Source organism: Dermochelys coriacea, chromosome 7, assembly GCF_009764565.3.
Source record: "Dermochelys coriacea isolate rDerCor1 chromosome 7, rDerCor1.pri.v4, whole genome shotgun sequence".
NCBI classification, from domain to species: domain Eukaryota; kingdom Metazoa; phylum Chordata; order Testudines; family Dermochelyidae; genus Dermochelys; species Dermochelys coriacea.
The window spans coordinates 83903564-83925116 of NC_050074.1; the positions used below are offsets into that span (position 1 = coordinate 83903564).

Genomic DNA, 21553 nt, shown 5'->3' on the forward strand with positions numbered 1-21553 from the left:
TAATCTCTGTAAAGTGTCACACAAAATGATAGTATTAAAGAGTAACAATACAGTATTAAAAGGTGCCTTCTTCAGTGTCATCTTCACCAAGGACTAGTGGCTGGCTGAATGACTCTATAAACTAATTGGAACCTGATCCACCCAGAATGATTCCTGGTCTCAGAACTGAAACAAACCTTTCTGTAATAATAAATAATATTAGGCCTGAATCCCCTCTCATTCACACAGGTTTTACTCTTTCGGCGAGTCAATCCTGATCTACAGCAGTATGTGACAGGAGAAGCCAGCCGAAGGCGTATATTTGATGTATATATGATTACTCCTCTGTAAAGTGCGTAGTACAGTGCTGGTGGGAATGACTTCCATTGTCTTTCAGAAGAGGCTCTCAATCAGCTTTAGAAAACATTCAAATAGATCGCTCCCCATTTTGCAGATGGAGAAACTGAGTCACAGATAGGTTAACTCATTTTCCCAAGTTCACATAGGCTTGACCAAAGAAAACTGAAGTCAGTGAAAAGACTGCAATTAAATGTAATGTGCTTTGGATCTGGCCTTAGTGAGCAAGTGGCAAAGTCAAGAACAAAATACAGGCCTCCTGATGCTCAGGCCCCTATTCTAACTGCTAGACCACACTGGAGGCTGCATAATGATTTGATGGCTGAACTTGCACTATCAGTAGAAAAGCAAAAAGGGCCAATTGAATTAAGATAGCACAGGGGAGTGTTAACACACGTGGAAACCCCTAGCTAATTACTCCTCCAGAAGAAAATATCAATCATATGGGCAGAGGTTGAGCCATGCTTCTACAGGAATCTCATCAGATGCCAATCTCCTTCCCTCCTTTGCTCTGTGCAGTGAAAACAGGCCAACTCAATTAACACCACATGGAATCCATGTCTGTGGTCGTTCTCAATTCTCTAACAGATTTTCCTCTCTGACAGGTTTCAGAGTAGCAGCCGTGTTAGTCTGTATCCACAAAAGGAAAAGGAGTACTTGTGGCACCTTAGAGACTAACAAATTTATTTGAGCATAAGCTTTTGTGAGTTACAGCTCACTTCATCAGTTGCATGCAGTGGAAAATACAGTGGAGAGATTTTATATACACAGAGAACACGAAACAATGGTTGTTACCATATACACTGTAACAAGAGTGATCAGATAAGGTGAGCTATTATCAGCAGTACAGCGGGGAACCTTTTGTAGTGATAATCAAGGTGGGCCACTTCCAGCAGTTGACAAGAACATGTGAGGAACAGTGGGGGGAGGGGGAGAGAATAAACACGGGGAAATAGTTCTACTTTGGAGTTTTACTTTACGTTGGAGTCTGTTTCTGAAGTTTCTGAAGTTTTTTTTGTTGAAGAATTGCCACTTTTAGGTCTGTAATCAAGTGACCAAAGAGATTGAAGTGTTCTCCGACTGGTTTTTGAATGTTATAATTCTTGACGTCTGATTTGTGTCCATTTATTCTTTTACATAGAGACAGATTAACAGAGCCAGAAGAGTACCCAGAAGTTACTTACTACAGGACAGGCCCAACAAAAAAAAGAACAGAACGCCACTAGCCATCACCTTCAGCCCCCAACTAAAACCTCTCCAACGCATCATCAAGGATCTACAACCCATCCTGAAGGACGACCCATCACTCTCACAGATCTTGGGAGACAGACCAGTCCTTGCTTACAGACAGCCCCCCAATCTGAAGCAAATACTCACCAGCAACCACACACCACACAACAGAACCACTAACCCAGGAACCTATCCTTGCAACAAAGCCCGTTGCCAACTCTGTCCACATATCTATTCAGGGGATACCATCATAGGGCCTAATCACATCAGCCACACTATCAGAGGCTCGTTCACCTGCACATCTACCAATGTGATATATGCCATCATGTGCCAGCAATGCCCCTCTGCCATGTACATTGGCCAAACTGGACAGCCTCTACATAAAAGAATAAATGGACACAAATCAGACGTCAAGAATTATAACATTCAAAAACCAGTCGGAGAACACTTCAATCTCTTTGGTCACTCAATTACAGACCTAAAAGTGGCAATTCTTCAAAAAAAAAAAAAAACTTCACAAACAGACTCCAACGAGAGACTGCTGAATTGGAATTAATTTGCAAACTGGATACAATTAACTTAGGCTTGAATAAAGACTGGGAGTGGATGAGTCATTACACAAAGTAAAACTATTTCCCCATGTTTATCCTCCCCTTCCACCCCCCACTGTTCCTCAGACGTTCTTGTCAACTGCTGGAAATAGCTCAGCTTGATTATCACTGCAAAAGGTTCCCCCCGCTTACTGGTAATAGCTCACCTTACCTGATCACTCTTGTTACAGTGTATATGGTAACACCCATTGTTTCATGTTCTCTGTGTATATATAATCTCCCCACTGTATTTTCCACTGCATGCATCTGATGAATTATGCTCAAATACATTTGTTAGTCTCTAAGGTTCCACAAGTACTCCTTTTCTTTTTCCTCTCTGATAAGCTATCACACCCAGCTGTTTCCTCTTTGTTTCCAAATTCGGTATAATTTCTTCTGATGCAGAAACAACTCTGTCATTTCACCCATTCAGATCTTTCTGCTCTGGATGGCGACGAGAGAAGTGTTATATTTATCAGGAAGTGAATGTCAGTAAAAAACATTTTATGGCTGAACTTGAAGCAGAATCCATGTAGGTTATTTCTTATATTCACCCTATTCAGCACTGCCTACACTTGGCAATGCCTCTTTTACTGTCCACATTTTCACTGTCCACCTCAAACCAACATCTGATTAAGTACAAACACACTTGGCGTTATTGCACACACCAAATTAGTGCATGCAAAACCTCGTAGCTGTGTATATAAATGGGTACTTACATTTTCCATCACCTGATCTACATTCACTATTTCTTGTTTGCAGGCAAAAATGTGGGCTGTGAGTGCACAAACAGATATAGAATCATCTGATTGGAAGGGAGCTTGAGAGGTCATCTAATGCAGTCCCCTGCACTTGTGGCAAGACTAAGTATTATGTAGACCAGGGATGGGCATCACTCCCCAGAGTTTGGTAAATTGTCATGGGCTGCACATTTCTAATATATTAATGGAGGGAATGCAGGGTCTGGGAGGTAGTTTGGGTGCAGGAGGAGGTTTTGACCTGGGGCGGGAGGGGGTGTGAGGTGCAGGTTCTGGCTGGGAAGCGCTTACCACGCCGCTCCCGGAAGTGGCCGGCTGCTGCTGGCATGTCTCTGTGCTTACAATAATCTTGTTAATACCTCCCAGAATGATGTTTGCTTTTTGTTTTGCAACACTGTTGATTCATTTAGCTTGTGGTCACTATGACCCCCAGATCTCTTTCTTCAGTACACCTTCGCAGGCAGTCATTTCCCATTTTGTAAGTGTGTAACTGATTGTTCCTTCCTAAACAAAATACTTTGCATTTGTCCTTCTTGAGTTTCATCCTATTACTTCAGACCATTTTTCCAGTTTGTCAAGATCATTTTAATCCTATCCTCCATGTGGAGTTGTGCACATGCAAAGAAGCCACTTGTGGAAATTTTGCTAAGGAACAAGCTTTTTTCAAGCTTTTTTTTCCACTGTGCTCATTTTTTTTTTGAGCAATAGTAGATGGATTTTCAATATGGCAAGGTGCTGATGTTTTAATGGAGGTGGTTTTGGATTCAAAACATCCAGATTTTCTCTTTGTTTGTGTTTTTGGTGCTAATGGAAACCCCGATTCAGCAAAGCACTTAAGCATGTGCATAAAGTTAAGCACGTGCTTAAGTCCCTAACTTCAGTAGAACTTAGACACACACGTAAGTGTTTTGTTGAATTAGGATCATAATAATTTTATCAACATTATGTGTGCAAAATCAGATGGGAGGAGTGGAACAAGCAAAATTCCACCAATTTTTTAAAAATGTCACACAGTTATGAAACACGACAACATATTAAAATCTTTCTTGCTTATAATAGCACCTAAAACATTTTAAAAGGGGCAACCCCACCCATAACCACCCCTTCTACAAGTGTTCAAAGGCCGCACACAAAGCTAGGGACCCTACAAGCGGGAGTGTGGGACTGTGATTTGAATCAAGGGCTAATTGTGTTTGCAGACAGCAATGACCCAATTTGATTTCAGTGACAGGGTTGGGGTTTGTTTTTAAAATGGAAGAAGGAAGGGGCTGACAAGGCCTTAGATAGAGAGCTCTTTCTTTCATCAATCCTTTGTCTCCTTACTTCCATGTAGGGAGAGAAATAGCACTGGTTGTCCCTGTCTTTCTGTAGGATAGGGGAAGAGAGATGTAGAATAATAGACAATTCTCTCACCACTGGTCCAGTATTAGTATAGTTGCATTGGCATTAGCAATGATGGGATGGATTCCTGGAGTTTTTATTACTATGCTGCCTAGCCTTGCTCAGAGTAAATACCAACGAGGCACCAAAAATAAATAAAAATGAGCTAATGTGATTTAGAGCTGCCTACACGGCCACGTCACAGATCAGAGGGTAATTCTCCCTCCCCTCTACATACTCTAGTGAGACTGCAACTTGATGACACATCTCTGGGCACCTCAATGACAGAAAGATGTCAACAAACTGCAGGGAATTCCAAGACCCGGAACAAAAAAATCACAAAGGAGCTGGAGATGTGAGAAAAGAATGAAAAAATCCACCTATCTATAGTTTATTTAAACAACAACTAAGGGACCGTCCCTGGAATTATAACATGGGGTGGGTGATGGGGCATAAAATAAGGGATAGAATTGGTCTTTCTAAATCTGTTAAAAAAATCTTGCCTTGATTTTGTCTATCTCTGTCTATACTTATTTATTTAGACTCTTTCCCCAGTGAGTTGAAGAATTCTCTTTTAATTTCCCTTTGCTTCTCATACAAATGAAGCATGTCATCTCCTGCATGAAGGCCATGGTGCTAAAATAGCTTCCGTCAGATGCATCCTCATTCACCTCTGTGCCTAAAGATTTCTTCCCCTCATGCTCCCCCCATTCCCATTTGAAATCCCCATTGCTAATGATAACATTGGAGACAAGGGAAAGTGGGGCTCTCTTAGGGCTTGTTGACACAATGAGTTGCTGGCAAGCTGGGGTGTGAATCTACCCCACAATAATGACAGGTTTCAGAGTAGCAGCCGTGTTAGTCTGTATTCGCAAAAAAAAAAAGGAGTACTTGTGGCACCTTAGAGACTAACAAATTTATTAGAGCATAAGCTTTCGTGAGCTACAGCTCACTTCATCGGATGCATTTGGTGGAAAAAACAGAGTGTTTTTTCCACCAAATGCATCCGATGAAGTGAGCTGTAGCTCACGAAAGCTTATGCTCTAATAAATTTGTTAGTCTCTAAGGTGCCACAAGTACTCCTTTTCTTTTTACCCCACAATAAATCGCTTAGCACTAATTGTCTGTGTGGACCCTGCTAACACACATTAACAGTTTGTTAATGTGCTTTGATCTAGTCCTCTTTGAAATGGCTCTGGATGAAAGCACATTAACAAACTGTTAATGCACATCGGCAGGGTGCATCTGGACAGTTAGTGCACAGAATGCTAGTGTGGAGTAGATTCATGGCCCTGCTTGCTATGAACTAAATGTTTGTGTTGACAAGCCCTTAGTGGAAACTACTGTCCCTACCCTTGGTTATGGGGCATGTAGTTCAGTCATGTCTAGGAGCCATTTGACCAGCTAAAAGAAGAAGAGTACTCCATTTCTCCATCAGAAGCCCCCAAAGAGGACACGTGTGGACATATTCAGGCAGTAAGGAGGCAAATACAGGAGAAGAAAAAGGGAATGGAAAGAAAGAATTAACAGGAAAACAACAAGAAGAGACAGGAGAAAGTCATGATTTGGACCTTAATATTTTGCAAACAATTACATTTAGCTATCTTTATAGCTGTGAAAGAATCAACACAGGCCAAGAGACTGGGGGTAAAATCCTGACCCTTGAAAGCAATGGGAAATTTGCCGTTGACTTCAACAGGGCCAGAATTTCACTCTGTAAGACAAAGCTAAGGCTCTGAACTCACAGACTTATGTGGGGGGAAATACTCAAAGCCAGCAGGTTTACTGGTACAGTACTTTGAAAACACTCATAGAATCGTAAAATCATAGAATGTCAGGGTTGGAAGGGACCTCAGACGGTCATCTAGTCCAATCCCCTGCTCAAACCAGGATCAATCCCCAACTAAATCATCCCAGCTAGGGCTTTGTCAAGGATGACCTTAAAAACCTCTAAGGAAGGAGATTCCACCCCCCACCCCCACCCCGGTAACACATTCCAGTGCTTCACCATCCTCCTAGTGAAAAAGTTTTTTCCTAATATCCAAACTAAACCTCCCCAGCTGCAACTTGAGACCATTACTCTTTGTTCTGTCATCTGCTACCACTGAGAACAGTCTAGATCCATCCTCTTTGGAACCCCCTTTCAGGTAGTTGAAAGCCGCTATCAAATCCCCCCTCATTCTTCTCCTCTGCAGACTAAACAATCCCAGTTCCCTCAGCCTCTCCTCATAAGTCATGTGTTCCAGTCCCCTAATCATTTTTGTTGCCCTCTGCTGGATGCTTTCCAATTTGTCCACATCCTTCTTATAGTGTGGGGCCCAAAACTGGACACAGTACTCCAGATGAGGCCTCACCAATGTTGAATAGAGGGGAATGATCATGTTCCTCGATCTGCTCGCAATGCCTCTACTTATACAGCCCAAAATGCCGTTAGCCTTCTTGGCAACAAGGGCACACTGCTGACTCATATCCAGCTTCTCGTCCACTATAACCCCTAGGTCCTTTTCTGCAGAACTGCTGCCTAGCCATTCGGTCCCTAGTCTGTAGCGGTGCATGAGATTCTTCCGTCCTAAGTGCAGGACTCTGCACTTGTCCTTGTTGAACCTCATCAGATTTATTTTGGCTCAATCCTCTAATCTGTCAAGGTCCCTCTGTATCCTATCCCTGCCCTCCAGCGTATCTACCTCTCCTCCCAGTTTAGTGTCATCTGCAAACTTGCTGAGGGTGCAGTCCACGCCATCCTCCAGATCATTAATGAAGATATTAAATAAAACCGGCCCCAGGACTGACCCTTGGGGCACTCTGCTTGATACTGGCTGCCAGCTAGACATGGAGCCATTGATCACTACCCGTTGAGCCTGACGATCTAGCCAGCTTTCTATCCACCTTATAGTCCATTCATCCAGCCCATACTTCTTTAACTTGCTGGCAAGAATACTGTGTTCATATAAATCAAAACTTTAATGCAAAAAAAGGTTTGGGGGCGTGGGGGCTTTTTAGCAGAGTAAACAAACTGTTCATGAAAGATTCTAAAATGAGTCTCATTCCCCAAGAAGGCTGTTCAGATGAGTAATCTTGCCATTTCAAATGCATGTCCATCATGAAAGCCTGTGTAATTTACCCTTTACAACACTGCAGTACTGCAGGTCACTTTATTGGATGTAAGGTGTTACAAACACAAAGAAACAAAGGTGTGATTTTTTGGTACAGAATGACATTATCCAACAGTAGATGCATGCACTACTGGGCAGCAAGCTAGGAGACTTACTGAAACCCATGGGTGGCCTATGCTGATCCTTTAGGTCTCACTGTCACTGTCCCTCAGGGTATGCTTGTCAAAGAGGTACTCTGCCATCCCATATTTGGGTGCCCCTATCTTGAGCAGGTTGGTCACATGCTCACCCAGTTCAAGCACCTATTTGAGACCATGCTAGAAAGCATGACTGTTCCATGACCTGTCTGTTCCACACAGTCTCCACACCGTTTAAAGCCGTCTCACTTCCCAGACTGTTGCCCCAATAGATTTTTAGAGCTCCACCTTCCTGGTTAATCTATCTAGTTGCTGCATATGTGCAGGTAAGCATGCGAGTGACTACTTTTGGAAAACATGATGAGTGCAGAGACATATCATGCCATTTCTACACACAGTAACTCCATTGGTTTTATTAAAATCAATTGTAAGAATCTCATCGGCTTCAATGGAAGAAGAGTTAGGCCAGGGCCAAATGATTTTGACAACTGCAACCAATCTGTTTGGGAGTTACAGAAGCTTAACGCAACTTTACTGCAAACCACAAAACTAGTTTATTTTCTGCTCTCATTACTTAAATGGATGCATGAATCTCGCCCCTCCCTTTTATTTTTTAAAATTAGTGTGACTGAAAGACTGGAGTGAATTTTGGGACTCCTATAAACAGAGCTTTGAAGCAGAAACAATGACAGAGCCTTCACTCTATTGACACAAACAGCCTTACCATAATGTCCTTCAATTAAAGAGCTGCTGACACTTCATGGAACACCATGACAAATATTCAATTTAGAAACAAACAATCCTGACTACCCATCATCTTATTTGTAATTCTGTTCTTCGTTTGCTGAGGACATTTGCAAGAAAACATACTCTTGTTAGCTGTTTAAGTTCTCACCTGCATGTCTCCCAGCGGAAGTTCTGTGGTGACCTAGAATCCTATTTTCGACGTCTCCGACTCAAGGAATATTTCCAACACACCTCTGACCAACATATTAACCCACAGAGACCTTCCTACCAACACTACAAAAAGAAGGATTCTGGGTGGACTCCTCCTGAAGGTCGAAACAGCAGACTGGACTTCTACATAGAGTGCTTCCGCCGACGTGCACGAGCTGAATTCTGGAAAAGCAGCATCGCTTGCCCCATAACCTCAGCCATGCAGAACACAATGCCATCCACAGCCTCAGAAACAACTCTGACATCATAATCAAAAAGGCTGACAAAGGAGGTGCTGTCGTCATCATGAATAGGTCGGAGTATGAACAAGAGGCTACTAGGCAGCTCTCCAACACCACTTTCTACAAGCCATTACCCTCTGATCCCACTGAGGGTTATCAAAAGAAACTACAGCATTTGCTCAAGAAACTCCCTGAAAAAGCACAAGAACAAATCCGCACAGACACACCCCTGGAACCCCGACCTGGGGTATTCTATCTGCTACCCAAGATCCATAAACCTGGAAATCCTGGACACCCCATCATCTCAGGCATTGGCACCCTGACAGCAGGATTGTCTGGCTATGTAGATTCCCTCCTCAGGCCCTATATTACCAGCACTCCCAGCTATCTTCGAGACACCACTGACTTCCTGAGGAAACTACAGTCTATTGGTGATCTTCCTAAAAACACCATCCTAGCCACTATGGATGTAGAAGCCCTCTACACCAACATTCCGCACAAAGATGGACTACAAGCCGTCAGGAACACTATCCCTGATAATGTCACGGCTAACCTGGTGGCTGAACTTTGTGACTTTGTCCTCACCCATAACTATTTCACATTTGGGGACAATGTATACCTTCAAATCAGCGGCACTGCGATGGGTACCCGCATGGCCCCACAGTATGCCAACATTTTTATGGCTGACTTAGAACAACGCTTCCTCAGCTCTCGTCTCCTAATGCCCCTACTCTACTTGCGCTACATTGATGACATCTTCATCATCTGGACCCATGGAAAAGAAGCCCTTGAGGAATTCCACCAGGATTTCAACAATTTCCATCCCACCATCAACCTCAGCATGGACCAGTCCACACAAGAGATCCACTTCCTGGACACTACGGTGCTAATAAGCGATGGTCACATAAACACCACCCTATATTGGAAACCTACTGACTGCTATTCCTACCTACATGCCTCTAGCTTTCATCCAGATCATACCACACGATCCATTGTCTACAGCCAAGCTCTACAATATAACCGCATTTGCTCCAATCCCTCAGACAGAGACAAACACCTACAAGATCTCTATCATGCATTCCTACAACTACAATACCCACCTGCTGAAGTGAAGAAACAGATTGACAGAGCAAGAAGAGTACCCAGAAGTAACCTACTACAGGACAGGCCCAACAAACAAAATAACAGAATGCCACTAGCCATCACCTTCAGCCCCCAACTAAAACCTCTCCAATGCATCATCAAGGATCTACAACCTATCCTGAAGGACGACCCATCACTCTCACAGATCTTGGGAGACAGGCCAGTCCTTGCTTACAGACAGCCCCCCAATCTGAAGCAAATACTCACCAGCAACCACACACCACACAACAGAACCACTAACCCAGGAACCTATCCTTGCAACAAAGCCCGTTGCCAACTCTGTCCACATATCTATTCAGGGGACACCATCATAGGGCCTAATCACATCAGCCACACTATCAGAGGCTCGTTCACCTGCGCATTTACCAATATGATATATGCCATCATGTGCCAGCAATGCCCCTCTGCCATTTACATTGGTCAAACTGGACAGCCTCTACATAAAAGAATAAATGGACACAAATCAGACGTCAAGAATTATAACATTCAAAAACCATTTGGAGAACACTTCAATCTCTCTGGTCACTCGATTACAGACCTGAGAGTGGCTATTCTTCAACAAAAAAACTTCAAAAACAGACTCCGACGAGAGACTGCTGAATTGGAATTAATTTGCAAACTGGATACAATTAACTTAGGCTTGAATAGAGACTGGGAATGGATGAGTCATTACACAAAGTAAAACTATTTCCCCATGTTATTTCTCCCCTCCCACCCCACCCCCCACCGTTCCTCAGATATTCTTGTTAACTGCTGGAAATAGCCTACCTTGCTTGTCACCATGAAAGGTTTTCCTCCTTTCCCCCCACCCCGCTGCTGGTGATGGCTTATCTTAAGTGATCACTCTCCTTACAGTGTGTATGATAAACCCATTGTTTCATGTTCTCTGTGTCTGTATATCAATCTCCCCTCTGTATTTTCCACCAAATGCATCCGATGAAGTGAGCTGTAGCTCACAAAAACTTATGCTCAAATAAATTTGTTAGTCTCTAAGGTGCCACAAGTACTCCTTTTCTTTTTGCGAATACAGACTAACATGGCTGCTACTCTAAAACTCTCTGTTTGTGATTTACATCACATGTAGACTATTCTGATTAGTGCTTTGTCATAATTGTTTCACACATGAAAACAAATATTTTGGCAAGTTTTTGAAAGAACTTGTGAATTTCATGGAGGCGGGGGGGACGGGGAGAATCTGCCATTTCCACCAGCAAACACAGTTTTTGAGATAAACAATGCTGGAGTTACATCCTCAGAACAAAGTTTAAATCTCCATCCTTTTGCCACAAATGAAAATTTTCTAATTTTACAGAGACATTGTACATTTTAATCAGTCATTTAATTTTCCCCCCTCCAATATTCCAATATAGTAAATGGAATAAATGCTAGGAACAGAATAATTGCAAAGAAATAAAGATCTCATTTTCCTGAAATTCTTCTTTATACTGTGACCAAACAAAAAACAAGAGAAGAAAAATATAGATACCCTATGCTACAGCAACAGGATTGTTTTTAGATATTTTAGAAATTTCTCCATGTGGTGCCAGCAGTTTTTTTTTTTTTTTTAAAAGGAGGCATTGTAGACTGTGGCATGGTTTTAGGTTAGGATAGTAAAGAAAAAAAGAAATAAATTGCATGAGTCAAATATGAGGAGTAATTGAAGAGTATAACCCTAGGGCTGGAAAACCTAATGGAATTCCTAAGTGAAATGGTTCAGTGCTATAATACATAGAAGGTCCATTAACAGCAGCAAAGAACAAGCCACTGATGCTGCAGGCAAATGTTACGAGGGGTAACTGCAGCCATTGAAGAGTGGTAAGAAAATAAGTATCCCAATCCCCCTTGCTGTCAAATCATCAAGTAAGCGTCATTTAGGATTAAAGGTTTAATAGGGTGGAGGATGGGGTACACAGATACCTGCTTGTAGCTGCTTCTGGTATCTCTGTTGTTAAAGTCTGTGGTCTCTCTCCTGGATAAAGCTGCTTACACAGGGCAGGTAGGATGCACGAAACGAAACAAGAGTCAGAGGGTCTGCACTGATTTCCTTCTATAACTATTCATTTGTTGAAGTTCTCTGGTTACTGATGAACTTTCTTTGCTCCATATTTATTTTAACTTCACCTTCTTTACAATGGGAACTGAAAGAGGTTTGATAAAGGGGTTGGAAGCTTGTCTGTTCATTATCATTTCTAGAAGAGCCCGTGTATTTTGGCTGAAATTCTAACTCTAAATTTTTAAGTAATATTCTGAGAATCACTACCTCTATCCATAAACTCCTACAACAGCACCTAGTGGGACTTCTTTTCCCTTTTTCTTCCAACAGAGACTGTACTACTGTCACAAGACTTGTTCCATATTACAGGGTTTAGTCTCTTCCCTGCACTGATACAAAATAGGCCCTTTACTTGTCTATTTATTTAAAAACTAAAAAAAAAACCTAAAAAAATAAAAAAGACCAGACGGACACATAGGGATGAGTACATATTGCCATAGGAAGCATATCTTCAACTTTCACAATTCTCGTTCATTTAAATGTTCATTGAACATACTGTATTAGTAGATATTTTATGCATAGATAACTGTTTGGTAGGGTTCTGATGACTGAGTTGTGTCTCCCTCCACCCATCGCAGTTTATGTCACCACCAGAATCCATCCCTCTGTCACCAACAGAATCCATCTGATTACCTGACAGGTGCTCTGAAGTACACAAGAATTGGTATGTGGCACAGCCATATTTGTTGGAACTCATCAGTCACATTATCCTTATTTTACAAAAGCAACAAGAGACCTCATGAAAGTGTCTGCACTTCAGGGACTGACGGGCTAGAGTGATGACTGTAGAAGATACTGAGCAATACCCAAGGCATACAGGTATCATGGGCATAACCATGCACATATTAGTGCCCACTTCTCTCTCCATGGTCCATGTATTATTCTAAGTAGAATGTGCAATATACAGAAACAGAAGGCATCAGAGATACAAGACAGAGGATTCATGAAATCACCTGGAGTGCCCGGAGGGTGTATCTGCAGCAAGTGGCCATTGATATTTATTCTGATGTCTTACCTCATCTTTATCCTGCACCTGGATGAAAAGGGGAAGGGCAAAGCCCACCTGGGCCAGCTCCGGGATTCCAACACTGTACTCAGAACTATTGAACTCGGGGGCATTGTCATTTAGGTCTATGACAAGAATGTTGAAAGTGGTGATCACTGTAGCATTGGAGGGGGTGCGGTCATCATTCAACTCCGTACCCTGCAAGGGAAAATATCAGTGTGGCCTTTATTTCAAAGAACAAGCATAAGAGAAATGCAGAAGATTGTGGACCATCATACAGAAATTGCATACAGGCAGTGCAGTTGACTGCAGTCATTGAGACAAAGTCAATGGCACAGTAATAGCCTTCCCTTGTCTTTTACATCATGGATGCAGCATGATTTGATCGAGGCTTTAAATGTGCATTTGTGGTGCAAGTTTAGTGTTCAAAGTGATAGACTGATAACTGTGGCTTTAGTCCAGCACAACATAGTTACGAGCTGTGCAAGCTCCCTCACCTCTTAGGTCTGCCAAGGATGGGCACACTGAATTTTTACCTACACCACCTCTACTACTCGAGTACCTATCACTCTGATTATACTCGTTACTACTGACCTACAAATCTGCCTGTCATCTGGACTGCCACCTTTAGGGATTTGCCTTGTGGGACCAAAACTGTTGTCTCTCATTATGATACGGTGCACTGTAATGACACAAACTCATAATAGTATGATGCATACAGGAGATGGTTTTCTCCACTAGCATTAATGTCAAGATTGTTAACATCTTACAAAATAGCCTGGCAGGACATGGGAGACACTCCTCAAAACCAGGGTTTTTCCAGGACTTCTGAGGGAGGTGGTGACATCAGGTTTACTCCTGGGCCTTGCCTGAACTGAGATTAGCAGCAGTGAAAATCATGCTGTGATGTGATGGAGACAAACATCCCCTAGAAAAATAGGACAAGACCAGCAAACTCATTTTACTTGTGACTCAAAATAGGTTTGGCTGCAAATTACTAGACATGAAGGGTCAGTGCACCGGCACTCTATGTGATGAGTTCCCACCAGACATCTTAACTTATACAGGGTTTTTTAGTGGGAGGAAGGAGGAGAGAAGGGAGGTGGGTGGCTGGAGCATGAACCTTATTGTCACAGAAACAAGGGTGGTGAAGGACATTTGAAAATAAAGTTCTTCCTCTTGTATTTTGTATAATCTAAAAAAAACAGAGACAAGACCACATGGGGAGGAAAGAGCCCCTTGCAGCTCCATGGAACACTGGAGGGCAGGCAGATGGGGCTGCTAAAGATCACCCTGAGGCTGATTGTGGAGTTGGTAAAATTCAGCATTTCCACAGATTGGCATTTGGGACTAATCTATTTTACTTACACACACACACACACACACACACACACACACACACACACACACGTTTTTGACCCCAAAATCAACCCTGCTCCCTCCCTGCCGAGAGGAAAGGGAAAGAAGCAAGATTCCAAGGGATGATAATAGTATATTGACCGTGTAGAATTCCACAGAAAGACCCTCACCACAGGTCAAGCCAAGTAATTACATGTCATTTTCTCTCCCTGACAAAGTGCTGCCCCTACCACAGCAAGGAGGTGAGCTGTACTCTTCCAGTGCTGGCTGCCATCCTCCCAGTCAATGACTTCTCTAACAAGCGGATTCTTTCCTTCAGCCCAGTGGAATTCACCCTTCTAAATGTGTTTCCAACCAACTGGCTGGCTTGGTATTGATTTTGATTAAAGAGCTGAAATCGGAGTTGGGAGAGCAGTTGTCTGGTGGGGCCTCATGGTGTTGGAATGTTATGCTTCGATATATTTTCATGATGAAGCGACTTTTAGCCCTTTCTTTTTAATCCTTGTACCATGCAACACAGACACACATGCAGCTGAAGAATCTGCTGGACACCAAAAATACAGGTGACCAGTGAGATGGGGGGAGGGGAAAGACCCATTTCTGTCAGACAGCATCTGTCTTTGCCCTTCTAATTCTGTTGCATCTCACAGTCCCTACTAGCTCCATCAGTATGTTCCCCCTTCATTAATCCACAGCACACTGTTTATCTTGCTGCTCAAAGGGGTTCTGGCATGCAACATGTATGTGTCTAGCCTCCTCCCACCCCGAGGTGTGCCACTGAGCCAGAACAGAGCAGTACATACACTGCAGAAGATAGAAACCACCAAAAGAGGAGTACCCCAGAGCAGAAGTTCACGGAGCTTTGGAAGAGCTAATTGAGCTAGCAGCAGTCAGGGTGAATCAGAAGAAACAGAATATGTTAATTCTACAGCCCAGTCCCCAATCTAGGGATAATGGGGTCTGTCCCTGATGCCAACAGGGAGAGAGAGAGAGAGAGAGGTCCTGCAGTGGGAATAGCAGAGGTCTGCCCTGGTGTCAGATAGGGAAAGAGTACTTCCAGTGTGCTTCTTCACTTGAAATAAGTCAGTATTAAGCAGCACAGAGCAGCAACACATTCACAGATGATCCTCTGTCTGAAGTGCCTTTCCTCTCCCTTCAGCTATGCTGATCCTTCTCCTTCTCTCCCCAAAGGGATATTGCTCTCAGTGTCTCACCTTCACTGTGAGAATAAATCCAGTGCTATAGAAAGGGTTTTCACGGTCCAGTGGCCCATTCAGGGTTAAAGCTCCACTGATGTAGTCCAGTGCAAAGATGCTGTTGGTGTTACCTGGCAATGAAAACAAACAGGATGAGCACAAGCAGCCCATATTGCTGAAGACACAGAAACTATGGACTTAACACAGAGGAAAGCCTGATGAGACAAGCCTCTTCTCCCTACCCTTCATGCATGACCAGATCATGCAAAAAGCGATTTTAGAATTCAGAACTGTAGTCTGGTTTAAGACCCCCAGCCGGGTAACAGATTATACTAGTATGTGCAGACTTAAAGCATTATAAATGCATTTTAAAATTAAATGGCTGTAAATCAGTTCCTCCTTCACTTACCTACCCAATACTGGGCTCAGAACTGGGCTTTCCTTGCAAGAGCTGATAGCATCACAAACATTTCAGGCAGTGTAGGAATTTCAAAGAGTTTCTGCTAAAATGTAAATGCATTCATCATTTTTTTGTCCATATCTACTCTGTTACTGACTTGGGATCTCAGACAGCGTATTCAGACTGCCACTTTGCAGTTTACCTCTTAGCAATTGTTGAAGTCTGAGCATAAAGAGAGAGCGGCCGCAGTGGGGCAGCTACTCCCATCACATGAAGGTGGGAGAGAAATGGTTGGACAGGGCTGGGGGTAAGCAGAGCCTTAGTTCTATCCCCGCCCTCATGCACCAGCTGCAGAGCTAAGGTGGTGCAGAAAGGGAAGTATGCTGAGCTGGTGCAGGTTGTTTCTCCCCTGAAGTGAAGGGGAAGCAGGGACCCAACTGTGACCTGGCCTGCTCCTGGAACAGGAATACATTTCATGCTGCCCTTGACTTAAGGCTTGTGATATAGTATCTTCATGGTCTAGCCCCACATGGTTTTAGGACAGAGCTAAAGCAGCACAACAAAAAGGCAAAATCCAGTTACTGAACTGAACAGGCTTTGGTTTAGACGGCTCCTCCTTTAGCATTCTCATCCCCTCGACTGAACTCTGCCATTGCTGCTATGTCCCCTGGATGGCAGACTGCCCCTTCTCAGAGTCTCCACTTCCCTTTGGGATTGGGCTGGACCCTTTCATTTGCTCCCATCTAGTTTGTAGATGCTCTTTGTTCCATGCTTTTGGGTGCCTTTCTATGAACTTGTAAATCTGGTATCCCCGAAGGTTACATGTGTGACTAGCCACATGCAATGCCGTCCTCAATGCCTCACTATTTTGTGCTTCATCCAGAAGAGCCTGTCCTGCTCTCATGGCAACCTGGGTCAGTTTTCGCCTTCTTTAGAAATAGACATTGGCGGAAGGTTAACTCTGTATTGCTGAGTCATACAGCCTACTTGCCAGCAGATATTAATAAGCTGAATCTCACGGGACTGGGGCTACCCTCATAATAATCTCATCTCCTTTACCTTTGTCAACCGAGACAAAGAAACCAGTTGTCACTTGGAGCCTTGGAAATCTGATGCTTGCCTTATGCAATATCCAAGAAGGAGGCTATTGAATTAATGATCAGGGGCTTGCACATACATACACTCCTGCAAACACACACATACCTCTACACCCTACACTCTCACGGTGTGTAAGAATTCCTGATCCCAAACACGAAGACAAAGGAGGAGGTGGGGGATTGTTACATTCCATCCAGCTGAGTGGGGGGGGTGGGGAGAGAAGAGAAAAGACACCCAACTTCTCAGTACTTTTCTATGTTAAAAACTATTGGCCAATTTTCTGGAAATGCACTTCAAGAAAATTTGCCATTACAAAAGTATCCTTTCCTTAGCTCTTGACCAACTTGCTCTATTCTGATCCTGTACCTCTGCCTGCCTGACCTAGCCACTTTGATATCACTTTCATCATATTGATATTCCCTTACATTTGGTGATTAATGACCCATTTCTTGCTTCTTTAGTTACAGTTACAGCTGTCTTCTCATGTGACTTGGTTGCAGTGTAGCTTTCAATCCTCTCAGACATTTTACCCTCCAGGAGCACCAGGAGCGAAGAGAAACCAGGGTCTCCTCCTTGTCCTGGACAGAGTCCTAACTCTATAATTGTACATTTCTCCTTTATAATAGAAGGCTTACATTTTCCCTCAGGCCTCCAATTACAAAGTGCCTCATGATTTTGTCCTTGGGTCCTCTTCTCTATTCCATCTGAAATGGCCCATTGATTGCTTCAGTGACAGAGTTCACAGCTTAATGAACTGTTAAGGATCTACTTATCAATATTAAGTGATGTTCAGTAGCAAATCATAAAAGGTACCAATAGTTTCCACCTTGTACTTTACCTCGATGTGGTGGTCATCAAACTCTACAATCTTTCTTTTGGAGCTTATTCTCAGACCTCTCTAACTAACATCTACTTGTCTGTCTTGATTGTCAGTTCCTGGCTACTGCATGGTTGATTAAATCCTCTTTCAGAATTGACAGAGAAAGAAAACACCCTTGCCACACATCATTGATCCTATTTAAACTATGACCTACTTAACCCACTGACCTCCTAAGTCAAGCCAGAACTTTGTTACCTAGGCTAGAAATGTTATAATTTTAGCCAAGAAAGATGTGGGAGGAGAAAAAGTTCAGGATCATGAAATATTACAGCACACATTTCAAAACATTTCTAAATTTGTCCTTAGCACTGTTGAAATCCTTCTTCGTGCCTTATATCACTTCCTATCTAGAACTATTGAAGTAACGCACCACCTACCTTCCTAGATTTTTCGCTCTCTAATGTTTTGGGAGCCTTGGAAATCTTAAAATTTCTCCCTTCTCACCAGGATCAACCAATCATAATTATAGATAGAAAAGACCTACAGTATTAAGTCATCTTGTCCATGCCAGTGGCCCCCCCATCATGGATTCCTATTCATCTCCAAATCTAATCCAAAACTTTCCTCCTGATTTTCAAAGTCTTCACATACTTCATGCTACCTCTCCAATTTCATATCCACCAACTCCCTGCACTCACTATGCTTCTCCAGTCTGGGCTTCCTCCCCCATTCCCTCTCTAACAGTGGGGTAAGGAGGTCAAGTTAGGAGGGTTCATGTTTTTACTTTATGCTGCCCCCCAAGGAACATTTTGACCTTCTTCCCCAGACACAGAGTCATTTCCTCTCTTTGAAATTATATTGTCAATTTTTTTCTCTTTTAGTCAGACATAATAAAGTTATTTTGTGATTCCACATTTGAAGAACAATGTATAAAAATATATTGTATTGCACTGCAACAAGTTTAACTGTCCTAAGATGCCAACCATTTCCTTGGCTGCATATTGCCCTGATATATTATATATTGGGGCAGCCTTTGTACAGTCCTCCAACATTACATGCCATAAATATATATTTTAATAAAAAAACATTGTCCTGCCACTAACAATCTGCCAACCGGTGCTATTGCCAACATCAACCTCAGACCAATATGTTCTAGTCGAAGTGGGTCAATGGGGCTTATTCTGAATTTGGCCAGAGCATGAAGGACCTAACAAAGCCCTACAGTTTGAGCACTGGACCCCTCATTCCAAGAGTCACCATGAATTCAGCTCACAACCAGAATCTGAGTAAATGTAAGGTGATTTTTAAGAATAAAGGGAACAACTTAAGGATCCAAATGCTCTTCAGCTGTGCACATCAGAGGTTTTCCTTTAGCTCAGCCTCCCAAATATTGTTCACACTAAAGACATGCATCTGATGTACTTTTGGGAGCATTTTTGCTTACACAGAGTTGGTTGGCTCTAAAAACAGCCTTTGAGTAGGAAAGATATGTCTCCAAATCTGTCATTCAAAGTCTTTTAATAATTTTCTCTACAAAGCCTCTTCAACCATCAATTCATTCGTCCTCTGACCAATGGTCCTCCATGAAGTACTGCACTATAGAACAATGCAAATTCCTGCTCGGTACTTCTCTTCGGAAACTCTCTTGTTATCTTTATATTTTCAATTTCTTCATCTTTTTCATGGGGGGAAAATAGCCATCTTTGCTTTTCACTCCACATTTGCTGTCACTCAGCCTTCCACTCTCTCCACCCTTTCTCACTATAACATCTCTCCTTCATCCTTTGTCCTCTCATTATCTGTCAGTCTTTTGACCCAGTAAAAAGTCCCAGCCTGGGTTAACTGCAGTATAGTGTGTGGCTGACTGCGTGTACTGCAACACAGGCTGATGGCTTTCAATTGGTTTGTCTGCTCCACTGCTCTAACAACAATTACTTTCACTCCTCTTTCTCCTTTCCCTCTGTGTCTGGAAAGACAAAGAAACCAATCCAAACCACTAGGTCTCTGCATCAACCCACTCAGAGGCAGAGGGATTCCATGGATGCAACAGAGCCACATAATGTGGAGATGCTGAGGAGCATGGATGACAATCTGGCACGTTGCTGCTCAGACTCCGATCACTAGCTGCTGGACATTCACCCGCGTGTAAGTCTGTTACTCCAATGGCCTCTGAAGCAGATAACTACTATCCAATGAAATCTTATGAGTTAGTAAGGGTTTTCTCTCTATTACATAAAGCTGGCAAGTGACTCATATATATAGTGCCATATTCAGACACAGTTGCAGATCTGGTGCCAGTGTTCTTTGCGTTGCTCTATCCCACTATCTCAATCAAACAAAACCTGACAGACATCCGGAGTCTGTTTCATGGCACTCTGAACTCTGATCCTGTCTGCTGCTCTCAGTGCTGCCTGCCTGTCCAAAGATCCCTGGTTCTTTTGGCCCTGCCTTGCTGCTCAGACCAGTGTTACCTACCCATATTATGCTACCTGTACTGTCATGCCCTTCTGACCCTGGTATTGTCTGACTGATGCTGCTAGTGCTACTCATCCTATCCTGCCTCCATGACCCTCTCTAATGGGTGTGCCAATACAATGAATTGCTGTTCCTCCGATGACTATATTGTTGAAGCAGCACTGTAATACCCAGACATGAGAGAGAACACAGTGGATACACAGAATCCTCTCTGGTGTATTTTAAACGGAGCATATTTACCAAGTTTATTCTCAAAAAGAAAAGGAGTACTTGTGGCACCTCAGAGACTAACAAATTTATTTGAGCATAAACTTTCGTGAGCTACAGCTCACTTGTTAGTCTCTAAGGTGCCACAGTACTTCTGTTCTTTTTGCAGATACAGTCTAACACAGCTGCTACTCTGAAATCAGAGATTAGATAGCAGCTCTTTTTCCAAAAGTTCTTCATAGCTTTGGAACAGACTATCTCATAGCTAGTGGAAATGTATTAATAGTGAACCTGCTGCCTCTTAGTGATCCCTGAACCTATTTGCGAGGACTTAATTACCTGGTCAGAGCAGGGAAAAGCTAGCTCTCTGGCTGATACATTAAATGGTACTGGAATTTTTGTTTAGAAGTGAGTGCGTTGTGTGACGGTTGTGGCACGAAATGTGAAGAGAAATATAGCAGAGAGGACTGTGAAGAGAGGCTTTGAATGGTACAATTTCCCCCTGAAGGGAAGTCCACTTTGAACACTTTGCTGTCAAATATTCATATGATCATTCTATATCAGGTTTCAGTTTTAGGTGCTGATATTCTCTGTCTGGGTCACAAAGGGTTTGTGTACTGCATTCTAAGATAGCAGTAACACAGAGTGAAAAGCTTGCTCCATCTTACAGCCTCCAAGCAACAGAATAAACTTGGTTTCAGAGTAGCAGCCGTGTTAGTCTGTATCCACAAAAAGAACAGGAGTACTTGGGGCACCTTAGAGACCAACCAATTTATTAGAGCATAAGCTTTCGTGGGCTACAGCCCACTTCACTGAATGCATAGAATGGAACATATAGTAAGAAGAAATATATACATACAGATAAGTTGGAAGTTGCCATACAAACTGTGAGAGGCTAATTAGTTAAGATGAGCTACTATCAACAGGAGAAAAAAAAACTTTTGAAGTGATAATCAAAGATGGCCCATTTAGATAGTTGACAAGAAGGTGTGAGGATACTCAAGGAAATAGATTCAATATGTGTAATGACCCAGCCACTCCCAGTCTCTCTTAAAACCCAAGTTAATGGTATCT

At 42.8% G+C, this 21553-nt stretch overlaps 1 protein-coding gene across 2 annotated transcripts in view; it reads right to left on the reverse strand.

The window, feature by feature from the left end:
* CDH23 (cadherin related 23) overlaps positions 1 to 21553 on the reverse strand; it is a 555581-nt gene that overhangs the window by 257776 nt on the left and 276252 nt on the right. For both annotated transcript variants that reach the window (XM_043519492.1, XM_038408394.2), the window contains 2 exons: positions 15498 to 15610; positions 12934 to 13122 (listed from right to left, as the gene is read on the reverse strand). In XM_043519492.1, coding sequence (XP_043375427.1) covers positions 12934 to 13122; positions 15498 to 15610 — 302 coding nt within the window. The remainder of the gene's footprint in view (positions 1 to 12933; positions 13123 to 15497; positions 15611 to 21553) is intronic.